This window comes from Maylandia zebra, linkage group LG19 (genome assembly GCF_041146795.1).
Source record: "Maylandia zebra isolate NMK-2024a linkage group LG19, Mzebra_GT3a, whole genome shotgun sequence".
Lineage (NCBI taxonomy): Eukaryota > Metazoa > Chordata > Actinopteri > Cichliformes > Cichlidae > Maylandia > Maylandia zebra.
The window spans coordinates 1605082-1632143 of record NC_135185.1 but is presented as its reverse complement, the minus strand read 5'-3'; the positions used below and the strand labels follow the sequence as shown (position 1 = coordinate 1632143).

The window sequence follows — 27062 nt, the reverse complement described above, 5'->3', positions numbered from 1 at the left end:
TACAGCTAATAACAAACAAATCTTGGCATGAAAGAACTGTAGTGACTCTTGCTGATGCGAAGAAGAACTACACCAGCACACTCCCCGTCTGACATCTATTGGATGTCATCACCATCTTTAAGGATCAATGTCTCTATAGGTATTTCGCAGCAGGAGTACAGTCTCTGTCACTGGTCTTAAGAAGGTTTTAGATGTTGCTCCAGAAGTGACCTTTACCTCAATCTTTCTGACATGTCCGTCTTGGCTAGGAAAGGTCTCAACAACCACCCTCATGGGCCAGTGGTTTCTTTTAGCTCGACTGTCCTTTAGAAGAACTAGATCTCCCTTTTGAAGATTTTGACTCACAGATTGCCATTTTCTTCGCTCTTGGAGTGTCGGCAGGTACTGTTTTCCAACGGTGCCAGAAGACATTTGAAAGATGTTGCACTTGTCTCCATTGGCGTCCGTACAAATCTTTATTGTCAAAGTGGTGTCCATCCATCCATTCGCTTCCACTTATCCTTTTCAGGGTCGCGGGGGGGCGCTGGAGCCTATCCCAGCTGTCATAGGACGAGAGGCAGGGTACACCCTGGACAGGTCGCCAGTCTGTCGCAGGGCCAACACACAGGGACAGACAACCATTCACACTCACATTCACTCGCACATTCACACCTAGTGGCAATTTGGATTATCCAATTAACCTATCCCCACAAGTTGCATGTCTTTGGACGGTGGGAGTAAGCCGGAGTACCCGGAGAGAACCCAAAGTGCTGTGTAGGTGGTAATCCAGTTTTCTGCGTAAGGAGGGTAGCAGGCGTAAGAAGAAAGGGGCAATCTGGATCTGACGAGACTGGTAGTAGCGGTCGAGAGTTTACAATAGCGGTTACCTCTGCTAGAAGGGTAACGAGAACCTCATGGGTCAACTGGCGAACTGGGTTGACAGTTAGCATAGAGTCCAGTATGCGCTTCACGATGCCGATCATGCGCTCCCAACTTCCTCCCATATGAGAACTATGAGGAGGGTTGAAGATCCATGTGCATTCATTCTTGGATAAAAAGTCTTGAATTTCCTGGTTGTCGCAGTGTTTTGAAGTTATTCCGAGCTCCTTGCACGCTGCCAGAAAGTTGGTCCCACAGTCGGACCTTTACTGGTCCTCGGATAGAGATGAATCGTCTCAGAGCATTGATAAAACTAGACGACTCCATCGTCTCGATGACCTCAACATGAATGGCCCTGATGCCCAAGCAGGTGAAGATGACGGCCCAGCGTTTGCTGCTAGCAAGGTCTCCTCTTGTTCTCCGAGAGCTTATTGTCCACGGTCCAAAGACGTCAACTCCGACGTAAGTAAACGGGGGGCAGACTGTCACACAATCGATGGGTAAGTCTGATATTTTTTGCATTTCTGTGTTCCACCTGAGCTCGCGGCAAATTACACAGTGGTGGATGACTGAGCTGATGCTCCGTTTCCCACCTACAATCCAGAAGCCAGCCGATCTCATGGCTCCCTCTGTGAAATGGCGCCCCTGGTGCTGCACCTGTTGGTGGTAGTGTCGGATTAGTAGAATAGTTAAATAGTGGTTGCCTGGAATGATAATGGGGTGTGCTTCGTCACTTTCCATGCTGGCTTGTGAAAGGCGACCACCAACCCTGAGACAGTCTGCATTGTCTTTAAATCTGGTCCTTTGAGCCATGTGCTTGATGAGAGTGCACTAGCTGGGATTGATCTTGAAGCTATGTCGGCCGGGTTAAGCTCTGTTGGAACGTAGTTCCACTGCTCTGGGTTGGACGATTTTCGAATCCTCTGGACGCGATTGCATACGTAGACGTAGAATCGTCTGGATTCATTCTGTATGTATCCAAGTACCACTCTGCTGTCTGTGAAAAATCTTGTAGAATGAAAGGGAACATCAATTTCCTCTGTGATAATGTCAGCAATCTCGACAGCAAGAACAGCTGCACATAGCTCGAGCCTGGGGATTGTTATTTCTTGCTGCGGTGCGAGTTTTACTTTGCCAAACATGAATCCCAATGAGTGCTACGGCTCCCCCGAAGCTATAGAGAACGCACCGCTCGACAGATTGGACTGTTTCCCCAAAATCTCATACAAAGATCCACAACTGTTGAGAGAACTACAGGACCTGCTCCTAGAGATAGATGCTGCAAAGAGTGAAAGTTACATTCCAGGTCTACTCTACCTCGATACAGCGAGAGGCATTAATCCAGTGGTGGAAAAACTCCCCTATGCTATGCAAGAAAAATGGATGAACTGTGGTTCTAAATACAAAGAGGACCATCGTGTGTCATTTCCACCATTCTCTGCATTTGTGGCCTTCATCGGTAGAGAAGCAAAAATGCGCAATGACCCCAGCTTTAGGCAGTCTGTGCCGCCGCCTCCTGCCCTTTCAAAGACGAATGAACTTTACGAAAAACACGCTAAAAGAGAACCTATCTCAGTCAACAGAACCAAAGTTGTCAGTACGGAGCCAAAATCAACTCCTACAAACATTGAGGACCCAAACCGGCTCTTCAGGTTGTTTTGTTGCTTTAATTAATTTATTATTAACAATAATATAAAATTATGCACAAAAGGAATTACTAATGTAAAAAAAAGTGATTTTATTTAAATATGTTTATATATAAATATATGTGGTGGCTCCTAGAGACAAAGCACATACAAACTCCAAAACACATTTCTAGCATGAACTAAACTTCCAAAACAGAGCTACCTAGATCACTTAAATTACACAATTGAAAGCATGAAAGCATATGTGTATTGTTTGTGTATTTATACACAAGCACTCATATATGTTCAAATAATTAAAAAATACATTCATTTATCTATTACTCCCACACACCAAATCTGGTGTTCCAGATCTACTGGCGTTTAGATCAACTGGCGTTGGTCGAACAGATGTGTGGCAGTCTTGCGTTTCAGGAGCTGCTACCGACAAACCAGCAAAAAAACGCCAAATGTGTCACCTGTGACACTTGTGAGGTTGTCTCAAACACACTCTGTCAGTCTTGATGCTGTTGAACAACAAAATGTTTAAAATGTGGCGAGTTTACCTGGTGATATCCTCATGCGCGACGCGATCGCGAAAACAGCAAACAAGTAACACCACGCCGATGTTGTTCACGGGACAGCAAGAGTAAACGATCGGGAGACTCTTGTCGTCGTTATCGTTCCCCTCGCACGGTTTATTTCTCCGGTTTCAGCGTTTTTGCTTCACAACTAAAGCGAGCAGTTTACTTTGTGCACTAACATGGACTCGAGTCAACCACTCTGGCCAAGTGCCACAGCCTACAGCCAGATCAACCTGTGACACACATCTGCACCACGTTTGAATTCGTTTCATGGACAACACATTTGTACCTTTCAACTGTGTCTGTTTGTGCTCTCTTTCTCTCTCTCTCCCTCCCGCTCTGTTCCTGTGCTACTGCCAGTGTAACTACCGCCCCTCCCCCCTCTTCCCACCACAAAACACAAGGCTCGCGTGTGAAGTGAAAAAAGTGTGTGAGAGAGAGAGGGTGAGAGAAAGAAAGAAAAATAAAAAAAAACGGCTCGCGTCGTTCACGTCAAAGATCCGGCTCTAGCCGTTTGTTCCTGACTGACACATCACCACTGTACCAGCTTTTCAGCTCACAGCCCGACACAACAGCAGAGAGAGCACAGACTTTAAGGCGGCGACGCGTGATTGCGGGTGCCGCTCAGGTGCGTCCGCCTCCCCTGCAGCGGTGCTTCAGACCACGCCCTGCCACACACAGGTAAAATACATATTTAAGCAGAATTTTGTAAATATTTATTTTTCTTTCTTTTTTTTAGCAGCATAGAGCTTTTTTTCCCAGTTATTTTTTAAAAGTCAGGTCAAGGCTCCAAAAGCTCAAAGGCGATATAAGGGTGGCGGCTCACAACAGTTTTAGTTCAGCTGCACTCAAAAAACAGATTCAGGTCCTCCTTTCAAAGAACACATGCAAATTATTAGTGATGGGCAGATGAAGCCCCATGAAGCACTGAAGCTTTTCATCCAATTGGTTCACCCCAACGCGAAGCTTCATGAAGCTTCATTTGCTCTAGCAGGACACCTACTGGACGTAAAAATAATAGCTGGCATGAATCAGAATCAGAATCAGAATACTTTATTGATCCCTGGGGGAAATTATTTTTTGTTACAGTGCTCCATTTTAAACCAACATTAAGACAAGACAGACAATACGCTAACTAAGAATAGTACAATATATACATATATATACATACATACATACATACATACATACATAAGTCACTTATAAATAAATATTTGGAAAAGAAACATGTGTAGTTGTAGCAGCAAACAGTGTGTTAAGTGGATGCGTTGTACAGGGAGATGGCCACAGGCAGGAATGATTTCCTGTGTCGTTCAGTGGTGCTTTTCGGTAATCTCAGTCTCTCACTGAACGAGCTCCTGTGACTGACCAACATGTCATGGAGTGGGTGGGAGGTGTTATCCAACATTGTCTTTATCTTGGACAGCATCCGCCTCTCCGACACCACCTTGAGGGAGTCCAGCTCCATCCCCACAACATTGCTGGCCTTACGGATCAGTTTATTAAGTCTGTTGGCATCTGCGACCCTCAGCCTGCTCCCCCAGCATGCAACAGCATAGAGGATCGCACTGGCCACAACAGACTCATAGAAAATCCTCAGCATTTTCTGGCAGATGTTGAAGGACCTCAGTCGCCTCAAAAAATAGAGACGACTCTGGCCCTTCCTGTAAAGTGCTGTGGTGTTTTTAGCCCAGTCCAGTTTATTGTCAATGTGTACTCCAAGGTATTTATAGTCCTCCACAATGTCAACACTGACCCCCTGGATTGAAACAGGGGTCAAGTGTTTCCTGGTCTTCCTGAAGTCCACGATCAGTTCCTTGGTCTTTGCCACGTTGAGCTGCAGATGATTCTGCTCACACCACGTGACAAAGGAGTCGACCACAGCCCGGTACTCTGTCTCATCATCCCTGCTGATGCATCCAACCACCGCAGAGTCATCAGAAAACTTCTGAAGATGGCAGGTCTCTGTGCAGTGGCTGAAGTCTGTGGTGTAGAGGGTGAAGAGGAAGGGGGAGAGGACAGTCCCCTGTGGTGCCCCTGTGTTGCTGATCACCTTGTCAGACACACACTGTGGGAGACGTACATATTGTGGTCTTCCTGTCAGGTAATCAACAATCCAGGACACCAGAGAAGCATCCACCTGCATCGCTGCTAACTTATCACCCAGGAGGGTCGGCCTGATGGTGTTGAAAGCACTGGAAAAGTCAAAAAACATGACCCTCACAGTGCTCGCCGGCTGGTCCAGATGGGTGTAGACACGATTGAGCAGGTAGATGATGGCGTCCTCTGTTCCGAGACGAGGCTGATAAGCGAACTGAAGGGGATCCAGATGTGGTCTTACTATGGGTCGCAGCTGGTCCAGGATGAGCCTTTCCAGGGTCTTCATGATGTGGGAGGTCAGTGCCACGGGCCTGTAATCCTGGGGGCCACTGGGACGAGGCGTCTTTGGTACAGGGACGAGGCATGATGTCTTCCACATCACCGGGACCCTCTGCAGACTCAGACTCAGCATAAACAGTTTATGAAAGACTCCACACAGCTGGGGGGCACAGGCCTTGAGGACAAGGGGACTCACTCTGAAGAGTGTGGCATTTTGCACACAGCCTGTAAATGTCAACAACAAAAGGAGTGTGTAAAACATGTATATTGTAGTGATGCAGTACACTGTGTATATTTATAGTGGCAGTATGGAAAATGATTATTTGGAAATGCTTGAAATGGAAATGATCATTTACTGTGAGGTGAGGTGTGGTTGGGGTGTGGACAGTAGTTGTGCTTTTGTAACGTTGAGGTATGGACAGCTACACACTGAGGCTTTGAGGTTCAGTCCTGCCTGTTCACATTTTATTCTGTAAAAACTAAATTTTCACTGCTTTTACGTCCTTTTTAGTGGGGAGAACATAGCTAGGATTTAATGATTTAACAAATCTTTTGAATCCTTTGTCCTCCACAATGCTAAATGGCTGGGAGTCCTCAATCACCATGCTGACCAGGTCTTCATCTATTTGAGATTGTTCTCCTGAGGAAAGACAATAAAGACAAAGCACAAATATAAATATCAAACACGTAACTTATTACAGTTGTATAATATTGTTATATCATTTAGTAACATTACTGCATGCTATATTATCATTGCATTTGATGGCTCACCTGGTCTTGCTCCACAATCGGTGTTCCCCTTATTCTCATGCAAAGCTCTGCAGTGCCTAAGCATGGATGAGGTGTAGTTGTTATATCCCAGCTCCCTGGCACATAGCAAACACTTCACCTTGTACAAAAGTACAGACAGCTTAACATAGGTTTTATTGCACCATCAGTATCATGAAAATACATCTTCTTTAGAAATTTACATACCTTGTTGGGAGGAATAAGATCAAAATGTTCCCACACAGGGGAGGACATCCTCCTCTTCTTAGCTGGCTCCATTCTCTCCTGACTTTCTCTCCTCACTCTCATAAACCTCCAAACTCTCTCCAACTCTCACTAACCGCAACTCTCCATCAAACACCCACATTTTGATTGAAGTCTGAGGGGTTTATATCGCTGTCATATCTCGCGGCAAAGTTCGAACCACTTCATGAACCAGTCACGTGGTACAGCCGGGCAGCGAGGCTTCGGACGTCATCATTTTCAGCTCCTCCCATAAATGAAGCAAGCCTCGATACGCGCTTCGCGGAAACGCCCCCTCCATTACTCGACACACGCTCCGAAGCCTCGATACAGAACGTCCCATCACTACAAATTATGTTAGTTGTTCACAAATGCAATTAAAAAATACCAAATTAATTTGATTTTCTTTGTGTAAACCTAAAATTATTCAAAACCAGCAGAGGCTGATTCTGAACACAAAATGAATGAGTTTGTTGGGGCACTGGGGGTAGGAGGAGTACATTTTTGCACTTAAGTATTTGTAAACTCAAAGAAATAAATTCAAGCCCCTCTTTAAGCTTAAACATTATTTTTAATCTCATTCAACGCAAATGTAGCACTCCAGCGTTACTGCAATTATTATTCGTGTGGTGAACCTAAATTATTTTCTCTCAAAGCAGTCTTTGTCACAAGAACACAAAGTTACTGAGTTACACAACGGTCCGCCTTCTTTGAAAATTTTGCGCTCTTTCAGGATCACCTAAATGAATGCAGCTGCTCTTGGCCTCTCTGTACTTTTTGGATAAAACTACACCTTCAGGTAAGGTAACATATTATTTTTCCATATATCCAATTGTGTATTTCTTTATCAGCTAAATCTATAATGCTATTTATCATAGAAGTAACAGTTGTTTTTTGAACTTTTGGTGGTGCTACCATTCTCTTCTCTGCTTGAATACTATTTTTTTTGACAATATAGCCAGGTCTTTTCAAAAGTGCCTTGTTTTAGAGGAGAAATTGTGTAGCTGCCAACTTTTAAGTCGGAGCGTGTGCTAGCTTATTAGCAGCTAGCCATTGTGCTCAATGAAAGATGATGTCCTATAGCTAACTTCTTTCTTACTGTTTTCTTTTTATAATCTAAAAATATGGTATTCTGTGTTTATTATTATATGCCATTTTCTAGTAGAAAGTATCGTTTTGAGGTGTCTTTAAAAGCACTACATAGTTTACTGAGGGTGCTACCAAAAGCGAACCATGTGGCCGGAAGAGTAACTGCAGGCAGCACAATGCGCACTCCCATGACGTTCAAACCTATTTATTATTATAAAAGATTTCGGCTACGGCCACACTTACACAGGTATTTTTGAAAATGGAGATTTTCCGTTTTCGTTTTAAAAAATAATCCCGTCCACAGGTAAACGCAAAAATGAAGGAAAACGCTGCTATGAACATGCCAAAGCAACAGGTGGCGATATATTCCTAAACTCAGCTAAAAACAGTTTAGGTCTTGACAAACTTCACTGATGGTTCAAATGTTTAGCAACTTTCAGTGTGTTGATTCAGCAGTCTGTATTTAAACTTCTAGTTTATTATATTTATGTATGTTTTATTTCCAGGTGAATGCAGACTTCCTGCAGATCACTACAAAACCCCTGCAGGCGAAGTTCTTGGCTCAGCTGGACAATTTAACAGACAAGCTGATGCAAATTTTTCAGGGGAGCAAAGGAGCAAAGGGCCAAAAGATCAAGGATATCATGGCGATCAGTAGTTTGGTCGGTACTAATGATAAACCCATCAATTAAATGCAATCAATCAATTCCATTTTTTTCACCCTTTTTTTCCACCCTTGCATTAGTATGATGACATCGACATAAAGAGGGAGCATACTCTTAAAAGCCTGGTGATCTACTTTAATGAAGATCCAGACCTACTGTTCAAGGAGTATCTGGTACGCTTATCACACTTTCTTTTCTAGATTCAATTTGAGTTAGGTTCATCGCACACAAAATCCTCATATATTCAAAAGAGACAATATAATTGTGAAATATGTTTAATAGTCATTGTTGAAACTTGCACTGGAGAGCACTTTTTAAGGGGACGGTTTCAGCAAAAATTCAATTGTTCATTCTTTTGGTGCTGCCATGTAGGTATCTACTGCCTCTATAAACACAGTAAATGTGGACAAAACATTCATCCATTTTCTGTCAGTGTTTCAATTCAGTTTATTTATATAGCGGTATATCACAACAACAGTCATCTCAAGGCACTTCAGAAAGTAAACACTCCAATGGAGTTCAGTTTATTATGCCAATTAGTAAAAAGTCTTCATTATAAGGAACACAGCAGATTGCATCAAGACACTAACTAGTGTCACTGCCATTACAGCAATCTCCTGGTTTCAGGAATAATGTGCATAAAACAAGCTGTTTCAAAAGGTTCCCAATTGTGATGAAATAAGGGAAATTGACCCAGCCCCCCCACACACACACACACACACTGATAGACACTGGAGGAGCTCCTGCTCTATATCAAGCCCCTCCCTAAGGCAGGTACATAATACCTGAACCCAAACTATTGATAGGAAACAGATTGACGGGTTTTATTTATGTTTGGAGTGTTTATAGAGGCGGTAGAGACCTATGTTTCAGCACAAAAGGATACAAAAGCTGAGTTTTGCATAATATGTCCCCTTCCAAGTGACAGAGCCCCTAAACCTGAAACAACCTGTTTTTCAGACCTCCTCCACTGAGGATGAACGGTTGAGGTCCACTGCAGCAACTGTCACTGTATTTACACCATCAGAAGAGAAGGGATTCAGGAGCCAGAGGATGTTGTCATTGAAGGTACTACAGTTATGAACAACCTCGGTAGTGTCATCATGGCATTCATCGTCCTCTTTGGACTGATTTATGCACTTGATCTGAGCTATCCAAATGACCACAAGTACACTTTTGAGTTCTGTCAGAAGATTTTGATGAATCTGGATGGACAAAGGCTCAGTACAAAGATGCAGCAAATGAAAATGAAGATGTTTGCTTAGGCAAACAAGACCCAGCACAAAAGTTGATTTTGGCCTTTTTATATCTTTTGTTCAAACTGTGACCTTTTTTTCTTTCTTTTTTTTGGCCAAATGGAAGTTGTCTATTTTTGTCTGCTGTTCTGTTGTGAGTGATGTGACCTTTAATCTGTACTACTATAGATGGATGAAAGGACTGGGGATTTAGCTCAGAAAAAGTTTCATGGTTGTAACCACCATTTTCTTTTTGATTGATTTTGGGATTTGCAAAGGTAATAGAAAAATGTTGACAAGTTTTGTGTCTTCCAGTGTTTTAAAGTTGGTCTTCCCGTTCTTATAAGCTTGTAAATGTTTACATGTAATTGGTTTTGGAGAAGTAAAGTTGAAAGATTTTTTTTTTATTAAAATACCTCCCCCTTGGTAACAGAAAAATGTTCGTCATGAAAACACACACACACACACACACACACACACACACACACACACACACACACACACACACACATATATATATATATATATATATATATATATATATATATATATATATATATATATATATATATGTGTGTGTGTGTGTGTGTGTGTGTGTATTTATGTATATGTGTGTGTATTTATGTATTGTTGGGTTGTTTCAAATCTTCAGTGACTGCCATACTATGGTGTGAATTGCAATGTTTAGTAGGTTATCATTGTGAATTTGCAAGTGTCACTATAAATATATACAATGATTCTGAAGTGAAATCTGATTTTACAGATTCCAGTTTGTTTTCAGTATTGCCTAGTAGTACAGAGGTGTGTGCTATTCAGATTTGACATTCATTACAAATGTACGTCAGCACTTTTTTGTGAGCACTTTGATTTTTGTTAAGGTTGATTTGACCATGTGACATGTATGTTTATTTACAAAATATTCTGTTTCTGCTTTTAATTCAAGTGAATAAACCTGAGTTGTAAAAACAAATTCATTTTGTCATTATTTTAATAATTAAATTAGTTTTCTGGTAATGAAAATTATGATTTAGTTGAACTCAAAATAATGATTTCAATGCAATGAAAATCTAGCTCAAGTGAATGACATTGTATTGAGTTGGACCAACCAAAACCTTTCACATCATTTTAATGTACTTTTTTTCATTTTAGCAGTATTTACGAAATTGTGTTCTACTGACTCAATTTAATTGAATTGTCATGATGTATGTAGATTAGGTTGGACCAAAATAGATGTATTACGTGGAAAACCTGCCATCAGTCCAATTGAGTTCATCCAATGACTTATTTTTTTGAGTGTGGGTGTCTTTCCTTTTGTTATATTTCTTTAAGAGTTCAAAATGTGTTAATTACTTAAATAAAATGTAACTTTCTCTGTAGCACTTCATGGATTTCATAAGCAGCACACCTTAAAGTTGTTAGTTTAGAAGTTATAAAACAGGTTCATTACTTGAAATCTTGCTTGTGTTGCACTTTATTCTGTGTTTTTATGGAATAAAAACATTGAGATGATGAACCATCTGTCTTTTTTTGGGGGGGGGGGGACATTTTACCTTATATGAATGTTTATCAATTAATAATAATTTAATTTTATTAGTTATTATCAGGTATTACCAACTAGCAAACAAGAGATAATTTTACCTAATTCCAATGAGTAAGTAGCTGTTGAATAGATACGTAAATATGGGGTAAATTTGACCCAATTTAATTATTTCATAGCTTTTTATTGAAGGTATTTTATACACAATATATTGAATTAAATCTACTCCAAAAAGTCAATGCAAATTGTTATCTCGGATTTATTGGGTAAATTCTATAGATGACTTCTTACAGTGCATATATATTTCAAGGACCTGCTGACAAACGGAGAAATCCTGAAGAGTATAGAGTGGAATTAATGCAACTGCCTTCCTTCTTAAAACTCCATTCATGAACAACACAGCACTGAATCAGTTCATCAACTGTTCAAGCAAAGGTTGACGGCCTGTGGTTGTTCCCAGCGGACAGGTGGACAGGCTGTGCACAGCAGATCGTGCACATTATGGATTGATTGCACAGCAGCACTGCGCTGCACCAGGCTACATCTTCACGATGACCTCTGTTTTCTTCCTTTCAGAAAGACTGATGTTCAGAGGAGGTCACCCAGTCATGTGATGGCTTGATCCCTGTTTTTACACCCACATCCAAATGTCCTTGATCTAGCCACTAAAGCTCATTACGCATTGGATGTATCTGTCTGTGAACGAGTGTGTGGGCAGATAAAGGCTTCGAGTGTATAGAATAACATGCACTGAAGCCTTGATTGTGACTTGTAGTGTAATACAATAAAACAAAACCTGTCCTTTGAGGCATTGTGGTAAAACGGTTAAGTTTTAGATCATTTAATACAAAAGGACGGATGATTCCGTGACACCGCTGGGCTATCAGCGCAGCATCTATCAGAACACTGTTGCTACCACTGCAGATGAACTACAGCAGAGTCAGCTCTTTGGCAGCAGCCTCCTCCCCCTCCACACTTATCATGGACCCATCTCACATTGTTCCGTCGCTACACTGAGCATCATCGGTAGGATTTATACGCGACCTGACGAAATTCCGCGATTTCCATTTTTGGCGTGGACAGCGCTGCGTGCTTCGCTCCAGAGGAGAGGATAAAACTCCTGCTTTTCAGAGAAGCGCAAGACAAAGACATGTATCACTGGCTGCTCTACGTGTTTCTGGGTGTCTGGTAAGTGTGTGTTGATGCAAATGAGCAGCAATGTCTCGATCGAGTTAACACCGACAAACGAATTGAGATAATGGCTGCAGATGTCGCCGCCTCTGCGCTCTGTCCTCGACATAATCCGCTGCGTTTTTCTTGTGGTGGTTTTATAGCAGGATGCTATTTGAGCTGTGGTGTTGGAGGAGACCACAGCGCAAATAATCCTTATTTGTCAGCAAAACAGTTTGGCTTTCATTTCAGCGTTTTTCTCAGTCGCGTCTAATAGATTTTTATTTGACCTCCATACAGGTTTATTACTGAGAAGGTAATAAGGCTTTATCTGTCTTGTTACATCAGTAGAATATCCTGGGGCTCTTCGTGAACACATAGCTGATTATTTAGTTCTTGGACTGACGCAAAAGACTTCTAATACTCAGGACTTCTGTCACCAAGGTGTAAATTATGTCATGACTCTCTGAATCAACTTCAGCTTTATTAACACAACCCTGGCACCAGTTCTCTGAAACAGTCACTTTAAGGACTTTGTAAGGTAAAAACAAATATTTGAGAGAGACTCATCAGTTGATGTGCAGCAGACCCAGGTTCAAGGAGCCGCATCCATCTACTGTGACTAGTTGGGGTTTGGTAGGAAGGAGAAAAGAAGAAACGAGAGCATAGAGAGACAGAAGATTAAAATTAATGCAGACGCCAAAAGAGGGGAGTGGAGAACTGAATAACTGCTCAATGCATCATTGGAAGTCCTCCAGCATCCTAAAGCCTTTAGCTACAAAAATGAGGCTTGGTCCATAAGTATAGTTAAAAGTATTATTAAAAGGAAGGTTTTAAGCCTTCTCTTAAAAGTAGAGAGGGCGTGTCCGGTAAATCCTAGCTCGGAGCTTATTCCACAGGAGCCTGATAGCTGAAGGCTCTGCCTCACATTCTACTTTTGGAAACTCACCAAACCAAAAATAAGCCTGAAGTCTAAGAACAAAATGCTTTACTGTTAGCACGCAATACTAACAGGTCTTTAAGACGTGATATGGCCTGATTATTCAGGACTTTGTATATGAGAAGAATCATTTTACAAACAATTCTGGATTTAACACAGAGTAATAAAAAAGGATATCTATCCCACTCTCACTCGTTTTGGATCAGCTGAAGTCTTCTCAGGGAACTTTTTTTTAACCTGTCCTGTCCAGCAGTTGTAGCAAGCAGATTAATGGTCTAAATGCTTTGTTGTGCCAAACATATTTCCCAACAGGGCCAACGTAGACTCTCTGTAGGCTCCTCTTGGTAATGTTTTGGTTGTGTTATTATCCATATTATTGTCTGTGTGGATATTATGCTGGAGCAGGCAGTGGGTCTAGAACAGATTGGCAAAAGATAAGAGAAAAAAGTGGAGAGAGGAAAGAGAGAAAAGAATGGTGATGGGGGAAATCCAGGAGGAAGCAAACAGACAATCTGGATCTGTAACAAAGCACTCACAAGCAATACACGACACCTGAAAGACAAAACAGGAAGGTACACAAGCAAATATATATTTTCACTGTGTGTGTGTTGGTGTGTGGGTGCATGTGTGTTTGTGAGTGATAAAGAGAGTGGATGTGAGCGTGTGTTATAAAGCCTATTTGAAAGAAAAAGGTCAGAAATTGCAACAATGGGAACTTTCAGGGAACTTTTAGAAAAGCCTGCTAATAAAAGTCTTTTAAAAGGAGCAGTCTGTAAGAAACCATAGTCGGGATTCTGTGAATTCCAGCCTAGAATTAACAAATGCATGGTCATGTTTCCCAGCAGCCTGAATGAGATAGGTCCAACTTTAGCAATATTTTAGCAGAGATGACAGACGTCCTGGATATTTGTTTATTCTGGATATTTGTGGCTGTTGCTCAGGTATTAGAACAGGTCACCTACTAATCGGAAGGTTGGTGGATCAATCCCTGTTTGCTCCAGTCTGCATGCCAAATATCCTTGGACAAGATACAAACCCCAAGTTGCTCTTTGATGCATCCATTGGAGTGTGAATCATTGAAGACTCTAGTGGACCCAGGCTCACCCAAACTGGGAGCACTGAAGATTGAAAAGCAACAGAGAAAATAACGAAACAAACAAAAAATATGTGTAACAGTTCTGTGGAAGCTCAGGAATTGTGCTTTACTCTAAAATTGTAATAGTGTTTCTATAACGTTACTCTAACCTGTGAGAGATTTTGCTCAATAAACAACTGCGTTGCACCCCTGTCCTTTTATCTGCTTAATATTGCTAAAAGAGAAGCGTTCTGTCTCTGAGTGATACTGAAAAGCTAGTTCATGCAGTTATTATTTCTAGGCTACTTTAAAAGCCTTCAGTAAATCCAAATCACTGCAGAAAGAGTACTTCAGAGAGACCACTGAATGATCTGGGTGCAGCTTTCATGTGGTGTGGCCACTGGAGTGAAGTGTGGGTAACCAGGAGGTAACAGTGGAGGACCCCGACCACTGAATACCCAGTTTTTTTTTCTCTACTGTGTTATATTGAGCCTCCCACTCCAACAGCTTACAGTTATGATTATGATGTTCTTATTGTCTTCAATCAGTGATGAATAGTAAGATGTTCTGGCTTTGCGGAGGGCTTTCTTATAAAGCAGCAAAACTATTTCTCCAGGCTAACTGATGATCCTCTAAATTTGTGACACGCCATTTCCTCTCCAGCTCACGAGTCATCAGCTTCAGGCTACGTACTAAGTTCCTACACTTGGCCTTCCACTAAGTCTGCACAAACAACTCTCAACAACTTTTGTACTTATTTTATTCTGAGTGCTCAGTATGCAATTAACTATTAAAGTGATCTAAAATTAATTACAGTCCCCATACCATTTGCTGGGGATTTATTCATGGATTTATTACTTCCAGGCTGGACGACTGTAATTCATTATTATCAGGAAGTCCTAAAAACTCCCTGAAAAGCCTTCAGCTGATCCAAAATGCTGCAGCAAGAGTCCTGACAGGGACTAGAAAGAGAGCAGATTTCTCCCATACCCCTATAATATACTACATTAAATCCAGAATAAAATTTAAAATCCTGCTCCTCACATACAAGGTACTGAATAATCAGGCCCCATCTTATCTTGAAGACCTGATAGTACAGCCCAATTGAGCATTTTGCTGCCAGACTGCAGACTTACTTGTGCTTCTTAGGGTTAAAAGTAGAATGGGAGGCAGAGCCTTCCACAAACAAACCCTGACAGGCACACCTGTGAGGTGAAACCATCTCAGGTGACGACATCATGAAGCTCACTGAGAGGCTGAGGGTTGGCAGCGCTGTCAACAAAGCAAAGGGCGGCTGCTTACAGGAATCTGAAATATAAGACATTTTTATCCATTTTTCTTTGCTGCATCATTCCTTATATCTTGTGTCATATATTTAATGTCCTCAGTGTGTACCTACAATGTAGAAAGTGGTAAAAATAAGGAACCAACCAATAAAGGAGAAGGTGTGTCCAAATGTTTTGCTGGTAGTATATGTGTGTGTGTGTGTGTGTTTGATTTTCACAATGTTTTCTCCTCCACAGTTCAGCTATTGAACCCAGTAAACAGGACGAAGAGGACTATGAAGATGTACCCATAAATAAGACCTGGGTGTTATCACCAAAGGTCTATGAGAGCGATGTAACGCTGATCCTTAATAAACTGCTGCAAGGTTATGACAACAAACTACGGCCTGACATTGGAGGTACATCACTTCAATTTAGCTGACCTAAATTCACAATTATAGTTATCTTAAGGGACTTTTCATTGTATGATAAAGATATTACAACATTAAGTCATGTGACACTGTGTGGCAGGCAGAGCTTGGACCCAAATGCACTTAGAAACAAAGGGAGTAACTAAAGAAGGCAACTTTATTTGCTCTAACACCATACTACAAACAAAAATACAAAAAGACTAACAGAAACAACCAAAAAAACTAGAGAACTAGTGACAGAGAACTAGGAGGCTCAGAGGTTATGAGGGGAAATACAGCGTTCACAGGAGACATGGGAACACACGACAAACAGGGCGACATGACAACGAGCAGAAGGAGACTGAGGACTTAAATACACACAGGATAATGAGAGGAGGCAACAGGTGGAAACAGAGCTGGGGTTGATACAGACCAACAGGACAGGGGGAAGAAAACAGGATACAGTGTACACAGGACAAGAGACTGTCAAAATAAAACAGGAAGTACGATAAACAAAGACTAAGACACAGGCAGGACAGTGAGAGCCGGGGGAAAAGACAGACATGACTGACTGAGAAGACAGAAAGGGAACATCAAACACGGAGACAGGAGATAAACAACATGAAGACAAGGCTGACTAAACACAGGACTGAGGAAGAACTCTAAGATTACTAAGAACCGAAGGCCATGAACCTCAGAATCACATAGAATATTCTTAATAAGCAGTAATGTCCAGAAACACTGGATCCAAGACCCAGAACCATGACAATTATAGAGTGATTAAGTCTGCACTGCATGCTTCCACAAGTATTTAGATAGACTCTTATGAATTCAGATTTAATGATAAATATTTTTTCTTTCTTTTTTAATTAAAAGTTCAGTAAGAGTAACGAGTCACCTCATTACTGTTACATAAGTAAAGTCTGTGAAGAATATAGTTCGCCAAATAGTGTCGCTCAGCATATGAACTTGTGTGCTGTCGTGAGTATCAGCTCCCCTTTGGCTTCTCTCTTCCACTGTCAGGTTGTGCAGAGTTGATCTTCAGGGCAATTTTGGAATAATAGTAGAATAATAGTATTATTGTATTATTCTATACAATATAAAGCGCCTCGAGGCCACTGTTGTTGTGATTTGGTGCTATATAAATAAAATTGAATTGAATCTTTGATCTTCCATCTTATGCAAACACGAGAGTTGCTGTTTAGAGTTAAATTAAGACACATCTTAGAAAAGGTCAAATAATTTTCCATCATTTCTGCAATTCTGACCACGCTTTCAGTAAACATAACTTCACCCCCACCTCCAAATCAGTGATGTGCAGTATATCTCTCTGTTGTGTTTCAGTGAGGCCCACAGTGATTGAAACAGCTGTGTATGTCAACAGCATTGGACCAGTGGACCCTATCAACATGGTAAGCCTGCCTCTCAACATATCTCTAGATTCTTTATCCAGGGTTACTGAATGTCTTTACAAACCTGAACAGTATCTGGACAACTTGTATTCATGCTACAGTTTGAATGCTCTTTCAAAGAAGTCCCCTAACAGTATTTTTCCATGGCTTTCAACTTCAACCCACTGAGGAAGAGTCCTTGTTGAAAACTCTGTTTAAATAAAGTGAAACGTGGTTCACAGTGCCAACAATTTATTAAGGGGAAATCTCAATATTTAAGATTGTAATTGATTTAATTATTTAGCAGTTTTAACACTTATTTAATGAATGTTGATCATTTGATTTCACTCTCTATGGTCAACGTGTCATCAAAGTCATTCAAAGGCATTTGAACAAACTTGTGTCATTTTTATAACATCTCAGTGAAAAAAGAGAAGTGATAAGAGAACATCTGAGTCAAATATGCAACACATTATAGAGGTGGCAAAAGCAAATTCTTCTAGTAACTGTTTAAAAATTGTTCTGGTTTGTTTGCATGATTCCCAACATCTGTTGCAGGAATACACAATTGACATCTTCTTTGCCCAGACATGGTATGACAGCCGCCTGAAGTTCAATAGCTCAATGAAGCTGCTCATGCTCAACAGTAACATGGTAGGCAAAATATGGATTCCTGACACATTCTTCCGGAATTCCCGAAAATCAAATGCCCACTGGATCACTACTCCCAACCGCCTCCTTAGGTTGTGGAGCAATGGGAGAGTCATGTACACATTAAGGTAGGACAGTTTTGTAGCCAGTTTGCTAACGTCTTTGAAAGTATTTGTCATTTGTGCAGCTTTAGTGTGTACATCTGCTTTTTGTCATGTAGTTCTCTTTTAAGTGAATCCAATTTGTCAAAGTCTGATAGTTTTTTATGTATTTACGCTCTTAAATAAAGACAAGACATACAGTGACTTTAATACTATTAGGCAGGGAAAAACAATTCCGACATATATTATTTTTTTTCTGACATAATTCTGTTTCTGTCAGGTTGACTATAAATGCGGAGTGTTACCTTAAGCTGCATAACTTTCCAATGGATGAGCACTCGTGTCCACTGGAGTTTTCAAGCTGTAGGTGGTCAAACATATTCCCCTCTCATTGCTGAGTCTGTCATCTCAACTGCAGTTTCTGTAATTTATCAGAAAATCATACCGACTAAGCCTTTATTCGCCCTCTCCTTGCCCACTGCCCCATCTGCTTGAGGCTGGCTACTTTAAGCTTGTGCCAATCTATCATCTACTTCACCAGGAGAGAGAGGAAGCCACACAGTCCCATGTCTTGGACAGACTTAATGAATTATGCACTTTTTTCTGTGCTGTCACGTTGTCCGTTTCATCCTTCATTTGTCACTTGCATTGTGCTTTGGCTGCTCATCTCTTATTGTCTCAATCTTCTTCGTAGTTTCGCTTCTTCCATGCTAGAAGAAGGACAAACGCATTACAGACATTTGGTGTAAAAACAGCTTTTCATACTTTTTTGTTTATCTTGTTAATGAAGTCTGAGCATGTCAATGCAAATAAAAGTTGATATTTGCTTTTATCTTAATCGGAGCCATTGTATTTCCTAAACATAGGCCTTTCTTAAGCTTTGTTAACATGTAACCCATAACCTTAGAAGTATTAGAACGACATCCTTAAATGTGCATTTTGAATCATTTAAACCTTCGAACATGTAAACATTATAGAAGTCAGATGAATGTATAAAGACTTTTCCTTTTTTTTAATACACACCTCAGGTGGAGCTTCTTGTCAAAAACACAGTTATGTATGTTTAGGTATGTTTATGTTTGGGCTGTAGATGGTTATCCTAAAAACGAGATCATGTATCGGTGGCAAAGACGAGCAGTAGAGGTGGCGGACCAGCGGTACTGGAGACTCTACCAGTTTGCCTTTGTGGGGTTGAGGAACACGTCTGATGTCGCACACACGCAATCAGGTTAGAGACTGTAACCAAGTTCACTATCATAGTATCAAAGTTGACTTTAATCTTATGCTACAAGCTGTCGTTGTTTTGTGAAAGCAGAGAGTCAACATTGTCACGTGAATTTGCTTTTGCCCTTCATTTATTAAACTTTCAGGGGAATATGTCATCATGACAATCTTTTTTGACCTGAGTCGGAGAATGGGTTACTTCACCATCCAGACCTACATCCCCTGCAGCATGATTGTGGTTTTATCCTGGGTCTCCTTCTGGATTAACAAGGACGCCGTCCCAGCACGAACATCTCTAGGTTTGATCATTTAATTCAGGCACAGATAAAATCAGGCTGTAAATGTTTCTGTAAATTACTGTAATATCCTTTAATCTTTGAAATATTTCTATATAATGAGCTGCAATCAGCTTTTGACTATTCTTACTATAAATTATACAGCACACATTATGGTCTGTGATATCTGAAAGTTGAGGGTTAAGTATTCTCCCTGTGATGGTGTTACTGGTTTAAGGTATGCAGGACTATAAAAGGAAGATTGCATACTCTCTGCCCAATAAATAAACGTAACCTTATTTTTCACAATCAGCCAGTCTTAAATTGAAAGTTGTTTACTGCGTTGCTTTTTCAGTGGAGTAAGTGTTTCATCACTGCTCATACCAGCGTCCCTGTCCAGCACATCCTCATCACTGATAGACCCGGCCATACGAGGTCGTGCTCTGTGTCGTGTCATAGCCAGAGGTCGTTCGGTTACAGCATACACTCTATCCTCTGGGTCTTTTTGATATGATGCCTTCTTCTGTGCTCACTGCGTCTATGGGGATGGTGTTCGCCCACCCAATGTATATTCCAGTGGACGATGAGAGTCAAAACTTAAAAACTGATCTATAGATCGCCTTGAGGCGACTGCTGTTGTGATTTGGAGCTATATAAATAAAATTGAATTGAATTGAATTAACAGGTGAAGATGGCAGAAGTACACATATGCTGTACTTAAGTAGAAGTACTAGTGTAAAAATATACTCCAGTAAAAGTACTATTTTGTATTTTTACTGGACTCTTTCACATCCTGCTGGTCTGAGCAGGGAGACAAGGAGGCCGTTTATGTGGAAAGACTGATCAATGGTTATGGCAATTTGTATATTAAGGATCATGAAACTGACCTCATGGCCCGTGTTAGTCACGTGTTAGTCACGTGTTAGTCACTGGTGCCAGTTTGGTAATTATGCAGATTTACTTTTTTAAGGCTGGGAAGACCTGCGGTCATTGAATGCATGATGGAACCACTGAAAATGCTGCTTCATGTTGAACAGAATCAGCTTTCTGTCTTGTATGCTTCCACTCTTGCTATGCTAATTCTTTAGAAACTTTGGAAGCATTGTGGTAAACTCAGTTCATATTATTTCACTTCCCCTGTCTCTTATCATGTGTGCCATGTGCTCGTGAGCAGGAGCATTCACAGTGATATAGTAAAAGGACACAATAGTGACTGAACACTCAGCTATTACATATAAATTAGGTGAATAACATATATGTGTTTTTATTTTTCCTTTTCTTTATCCTGTCATAATTTAGATGACTAACGAAAAGTAATTTAACCAAATAAATGAATATTTGTTATGTTTTACTTTGGACAAAGTTAGGAAACAATGTCCAAGTAAAGGCTGATGTTGCATACACATTAAAAATATTACTTGTCTGTTCTGCAACGTAGAAGTTTCCTTTATGTCTTTAATAAGTCTTACGAGGTGCTGCTGCTTATACTACTGCAATTCTTCCGTTCAAGTCAAGCTAAAAACAAGTCCAACATTGAAACCACCTTGTTTTTATGTGTTCATGAATATTTGTAGGACTGATATTCTACCACTAAATTCGTCTCAATCCTTTTAGGCATCACCACAGTGCTTACCATGACGACTCTCAGTACCATCTCCAGGAAGTCCCTGCCAAAGGTTTCCTACATCACCGCCATGGACCTTTTTGTCTCTGTCTGCTTCATCTTCACCTTTGCTGCTCTGATGGAGTATGGCACTCTGCACTATTTCACCAGCAACAGGCAGACAAAGAAGTCTAAAGCCAGCAACACACAGGTACCAGATTTTTCTTTGATCCCTTCTTCATTAAAGAGCCACAGCATCAAGTACTAACACGGGGAAATGACTGTGTGTGTTCCCTCTACAGCAGAAAGCATCAAGCATGGTGAATATCCGGCCCGGCCCGTCGCTGTTGCAGATGAATAACATTGTACCCTATCACGGGGAGGATGATTACGCTTATGAGTGTTTAGATGGAAAAGACTGTGCCAGCTTCTTCTGCTGCTTTGACGACTGCCGTTCAGGTGCCTGGCGTGAAAACAGGATGCACGTGCGAGTTTCCAAGATCGATTCTTATTCACGAATATTCTTTCCTACTGCTTTTGGCCTTTTCAATCTGGTTTATTGGATAGGTTATTTATATTTATAAAACTGGCACCTCAAAGGACAACCGGAGTGTATCATATACAAAATTTCCCAGAGACTGAGCTACTTGTATATAGTTAGAAATAGGAGGTAGTCATTTTAACGGCTTACTGTTACCAGCCGTCCGATTCCAGCAAGATGCAAAAGTCAAAATAGGAAAAGAACCCTGAATTTCATTGAAGCTATAGTTGTGGACATTTGGAATTACATCAAATGTTTGCACGGGTTAAACTCGAGAGAACACGGAGGAGTTTTTGGCGTCACTTTTTAATATAGTTTGTTTATTCCTTGCCACTGTGCTATTGACATTGTAAAGTAGGAAGAAGAAGGTGCATTGTAGCTGTAATATATAATGGCAAACTATTAGATTTTTTTAACTCTTTTAGAAAAGCCAGTAGCTCTTATCATATAACTAACCTGATTGTCAGCAGGTCAGCAGCCAATATTTGAAATATCAGCAGTGTGTTTGAGAAATGTCTGGTCCTGTTGGTCATTAGTCGTTAAATAGCTGAAAAACCGGAGCATCAACTGGACCAGCTTCTGCTCAGAATCTAGGAAGGATAAATTTGTAGTATTGGCCAAACGTTGAGTTGTCGAGAAGCGGTGGTTTTTACAGAGGCCTGATTTTATATCATAACATCATAAAGATGATGCACTGCTGAAGGCACAATTCTGAATTTAAAGGAAGAATCAAACTAGACTTGCATTTCCTTTTATACATTTTTGCTGCGTATAAAACACAGCGTGACTTTTGCCACATGACAAAGAGCAAAGTGTACTGAAACGTTTTCAGTAATATTGTCTTAGAATTACAACATTTTCAACAACATTTTAATGGCAGCTTTCAACAATTTAAGATTTTTACTTAAAGCTTGCTTTGTTTCCTATTTTTCCTCAGAGATGACAGAGGCTCATAAATCTTGTAGCTATGTATTTTGCAGTGAGGTAGAAAGCACCATTCACCATATATCACTGTTTAAGTCACGCCAGTGGAAATTTGGACTCCTGTTCTCAAAATGATGATCTTAATATTTTGGACTTCTGTTGTTCTGCAATACTCAAATCAAAATTAGGGCTATGGCTAAAATCATTCACTACTTGCTGGATATTGGACTGTACAGTAAATTTCTCATTTGCTGTCTGGAGTACGGAGAGAAGTTACCTTTGAAAGTGTTACGAAGTTGTGATATGATCCACAAGCGTGAACTAAGATTTACAAATCAGCGATTTCTGTGGGACTTGTGCAGACTCACAAGTGCGGCTCCACATACAGACACAAAGCAATGTGACCACACAGGAGCTGAACGTAATAAGTTGTGGAAAAATAATCAGTATTTATTCAGATTTGGTTTAAACACATTTGTAAAATAGTTTCACGTGCTTCATATTTGTGTCTTGCGCATTAGTGAGTCCACAAAAGTTACACACAAATCACTGCACACATTTGTAAGTCTAAGTTTATGCTTGTGGATCATATTGTACGCATTCGTAACCATTTTAAGACAGATTTCTCTTCATGATGCCATCAAAGTATCCCACAATGCCTCGTGAAAATAGCGTATACCTGATGGCCAGTACCTGAGCATTTCCTACCATCGTGCTCAGCACCAACAGAAACATGTCAGATGGAGAAGAGGAAAGAGAAGGCGGTGCCTTTGCTTGAAGATTCACTGTTAAAGAACTACTTTTGGATTCAGTGTTGCTACTTCAAATAGCCACGTCAAAAAAAGCGCTGCAGTTTTAATTTGCGACAAATAATGTAAATCATGAAGCTCAAACTTTGTTTTTAAAAGGGCTCAGTACTACGCAATTGTGGTGATGTTAGCCAGTGTTAAGATATTGGATTTTATATAAACAATGACTGTGTGTACTAATACATTTAGGATTGGGTAATTTCCTACTGTTTAACAAATGTGCAAACACAAAGTGCTGAAATGAACTCACAGCATTATGAAAAAATACTGAGAATTACATGTAACTGTTGAAGGACGCAGCTTTCATTCCTAAAAATACTCATTCTTAATAAATGTACTAGTTATGGTTTAAGGAGCTCCAAAGACTACGATGACCTGGATGACTGAGAACCTTCACAGATATACTAGTTATGCTAGCGCATACTATGTGTCTGCATAGAACTGGTAAAGCAAAAAGAGATTAAAACAAAGGTCAGATTCAATTCAGTTTTATTCATGAAGCGCCAAATTACAACAACAGTCGCTTTATATTGCTAGGCAGACCATTCTTATTCTTTAAAACGTCAGACTTGGAGATAATATGAATAGATATGCTACAGCAAACTCTCCCATAAGAAAACTACAGATAATAGTTTAGTGCATTTTCAGATACACCAAAGAAACATTAAATGACATTTAGTAGAATACTGTGTATAAATGTTACACTTTAGTTTCTTTGCATAAATTCTGTGCATGTCTTGTTTTGCTGTGGGGTGTGTGTGTGGGGGGGGCTGCAAATGTAATCAGGTCTCCATGCACAGTAGTCTTAACCTTGCCCATAGCGTTTCCTTATAGCCATAACACAGTTGTTCTGACAAAGGTGACATGAAGATGATTTACTCGCTCGAAGGTGTCAATAGACATGTCATTCTCAAAGAAGACAAAGAAGTGGTAAACTATGCAAACATTGACAGTGTAGTTATTGTTAAAGTGTGTTCATTTCTAGTTAACCGTCACTGATCGAACCAAATTATGTAAAATAAGGATTACTGCAGTTATTAGTATTAACAAAACAGTAAATAATTAGATAACAGATCATTAGTAATGACGTTCGAGCTCTGAAACCAAAAATCAAGCAGAAGTCTCTGATCTTCTATAGAAGTCAAATATGTCATTTTTGCTGATTCAGGTCAAAATAATTAAAAGCTGAAAGAATGCAGTGCAGAAGTTGATGCAGCCTTATAATCCTGTTACTGTACCAAAAGGAAATGACATACATGGTTTACCAAACTGTGGCCTGACGCTCATCATGACAGTGCTTTTAAATACCACAGATTGCATTTCAATATAGTGCTGATGAGATAAAATGATATTTTGCTTTTGATTACTAATCGTTCATAAAAAAGTGTGCATTTTGTCAAAGCTGTGTCTTTAGTGTTAGCACTGATAGCTTGTCTATGGCGAGACAGGGTCTACAAAATGTGATGGTCTTTCATTCGCGACAGCTTCAACACACCCCTCTTGTAACTTAAGATGATTCCAATGCTTTTTATTTATTAAAACAAATATAACAAATGTTTATTGCTTACAAATACCTGGAATGATTACCTAAATATTTGCTCTAATGATTGAATAATATTTTCCACAGCATTGTTTTGTAAAGTAGCTCATTTTAAAAAAAAAGTGCTGTTTTCATTCAGCCCAGAAACCTCAAAGCATGTTGTGTGATCATGAGCATTGTGAGAGGAAGACTGGTATAGAGCTGTATGTTCATTCTACTCAAGCCATATTAACACATCTAGCACACATCTGTGATACAGTGCCATTCTCTGTAATTGTTGCTCATACTGTATTGTGGCTACTATCTCAATACACTGTGACAAAATAAATCAGTGCCTAAAAACGGTTCCAATGGTTTTACATGACTGGATGTTGAAGTGGGAAAACCTCAGTAATGTTTATCATGTGAGAAACTGTCAGTCAGTATTAACCATGTTTTTTTCAATCAGTATTTCATAGCCTGCCACTGAATTCGTGTATTTATTCCAGTCACACAATTACTTTTAGCCATGCTTCTTGTGATAGTTAACAACTTGTTGTTTATGCAATTGAATATTTTGTTGATGATATTCCTTATATAAAATTGTTTATCTATTTTCTTTTAAACTTGTCCTGTCCGGCAGTTTCAGGAGCACACTTCTGGACTTTGTTGTGTCATACACATTTGCTTTGCCAAGAGGAGCGCTATAGACTCTGGGTTCCTCTTGTTAATCTTATTTTATCTTGTTATTCACATTATTATCTCAAAGTCTTATTATGCCAAAGGTGACGGGTGGTGAGGGCCAGAATAAAAATCAGGATCTATACAAAAATCTTTGCTCCGTTAACCTGACTTCAGCCCAGGAAGCCTTAAGCATTGGTTTTCGTCTTTACCTGTTCTGGCTCAACTGGGTCCTTCTCTGCAGTTCACTGTGGAGGTCGATGCTTCAGGTTCTGGGGTAGATGCAGTGTTGTCCCAGAGAATGATTGATAAAATGCAGCCCTGTGCTTTCTTTTCTCATCGCCTGTTTCCCACAGAACACAGTTATAATGTGGGGGACCAAGACCTAGGCTTCTCCACTTCCTTGTCGGTTGCTCACCTGTAAGAGATCAGCTGATTAGCTCACCCGTTGCTCATCAGGTTATTATTCTGGCCTCTTAAGACTGAAGCAAACAGTCAGTCATCATCAGATCATTGTGTCAGGCCTCAGTCATGTAGGGTTTGCTTGATTTCTGCCAGTCTAGTACTGGAATTAACCTGTTTCTGTGTATAATTCTCAGCATTTTCTGATCCCTGTAAGCTTTAGTGACTGACTGCATGTCTTTGGACAACCTGTAAAATCTTTGTCATCTCTCTGATGATGTCACAGCATCACAGACAAGGATTTTCTTTGTCCACTTAGTCTATAAATAAACAGGTCCATCATTCTGTTGGTTTCTTGACAAGTTCAGGTGGTTGAGACATTAACTAGGGTGGTTCTTACGTGAGGTGTTTTGGAAATATAAACCCTGGAAGAAGCTCAAGAAATGCTGGAGAGATTATGTGTCATGGTTCACATAATCTCTCCAGCATCTCTCAGTGTCTCACCAGAAGAAGTGGAGAAGATGACTTTGAGGAGGGAGGTCTGGGCATCTCTGCTTAGAATGCTCATCCCGCAACCCTGAGCCAGCTTTGACAAGTCAGACAAAGCAACAGCATCAAACTGACCAGCAATGGCAGCAGTGTCTTGCTGGAAAAGCTTCTCAATTGCATCTCAAAAGGACTGCCACATTAACGGCTCCAGTGAGAGAAATTTAATTCAGTTCAAATAATGCCAAATCAGCTACTTATTGGAAGGTTGGTGGTTCAATCCTTGGCTTCCCCAGCCTGCACGCCAAATATCCTGGGGCAAGATACGAACCCCAAGTTGCCGTCCGATGCGTTCATCGGAGTGTGAATGTTGGTTAGTTTGCACTTGAGTTTAGAAGTGATGTGAGTGGGTGTGAAAGGGTGTATGAGGCATGTGGTGTTGAGAACTCCAGGAGAGTAGGAAAGCGCTATATAAGAATCAGACCCCAGTATGTGAGGCTGCAGGACTGTGTGCCTGAGGTGGTAGTCTGTAGCACGGGGGCCCCACAAGGAACAGTGCTCGCCCCTTTCCTCTTCACCCCGTACACTGCAGACTTCAGTTATAACACGGACACT

The 27062-nt window shown here is 40.5% G+C and overlaps 2 protein-coding genes across 3 annotated transcripts; both read left to right on the top strand.

Annotated features, from left to right (window-relative positions):
- Positions 1–1203: 1203 nt before the first annotated feature.
- Positions 1204–9681, top strand: LOC143414133 (uncharacterized). The gene is made up of 5 exons (XM_076877847.1): positions 1204–1320; positions 7188–7253; positions 8050–8205; positions 8289–8381; positions 9169–9681. Exons 1-5 carry the CDS (start codon positions 1204–1206, stop codon positions 9289–9291), a joined length of 555 nt encoding a protein of 184 aa, XP_076733962.1. The 3' UTR covers positions 9292–9681.
- Positions 9682–11913: 2232 nt separating this feature from the next.
- gabrg1 (gamma-aminobutyric acid type A receptor subunit gamma1) lies at positions 11914–25245 on the top strand. Of its 2 annotated transcripts, none has more exons than XM_004564171.3 (9): positions 11914–12168; positions 15689–15849; positions 17185–17252; positions 17790–18010; positions 18264–18346; positions 19074–19211; positions 19354–19506; positions 21097–21296; positions 21391–25245. In XM_004564171.3, exons 1-9 carry the CDS (start codon positions 12131–12133, stop codon positions 21667–21669), a joined length of 1341 nt encoding a protein of 446 aa, XP_004564228.1. In that variant the 5' UTR covers positions 11914–12130; the 3' UTR covers positions 21670–25245. The 2 variants fall into 2 exon arrangements, with proteins under 2 accessions (XP_004564228.1, XP_004564227.1); XM_004564170.3 differs by having other exon boundaries at positions 11917–12168; positions 21388–25245.
- The last annotated feature ends 1817 nt before the right edge of the window (positions 25246–27062 follow it).

Coding starts and splice junctions, on each gene's coding strand:
- gabrg1 (XM_004564170.3), top strand. CDS start 12,131: ATGTATCACTGGCTGCTCTACGTGTTTCTGGGTGTCTG. Junction 15,850..17,184: donor ACTACGGCCTGACATTGGAG/GTACATCACTTC, acceptor GTTGTGTTTCAG/TGAGGCCCACAGTGATTGAA. Junction 19,507..21,096: donor CCCAGCACGAACATCTCTAG/GTTTGATCATTT, acceptor CAATCCTTTTAG/GCATCACCACAGTGCTTACC.
- LOC143414133 (XM_076877847.1), top strand. CDS start 1,204: ATGAATGGCCCTGATGCCCAAGCAGGTGAAGATGACGGCCCAGCGTTT. Junction 1,321..7,187: donor CCAAAGACGTCAACTCCGAC/GTAAGTAAACGG, acceptor GCGCTCTTTCAG/GATCACCTAAATGAATGCAG. Junction 8,206..8,288: donor TCATGGCGATCAGTAGTTTG/GTCGGTACTAAT, acceptor CCCTTGCATTAG/TATGATGACATCGACATAAA.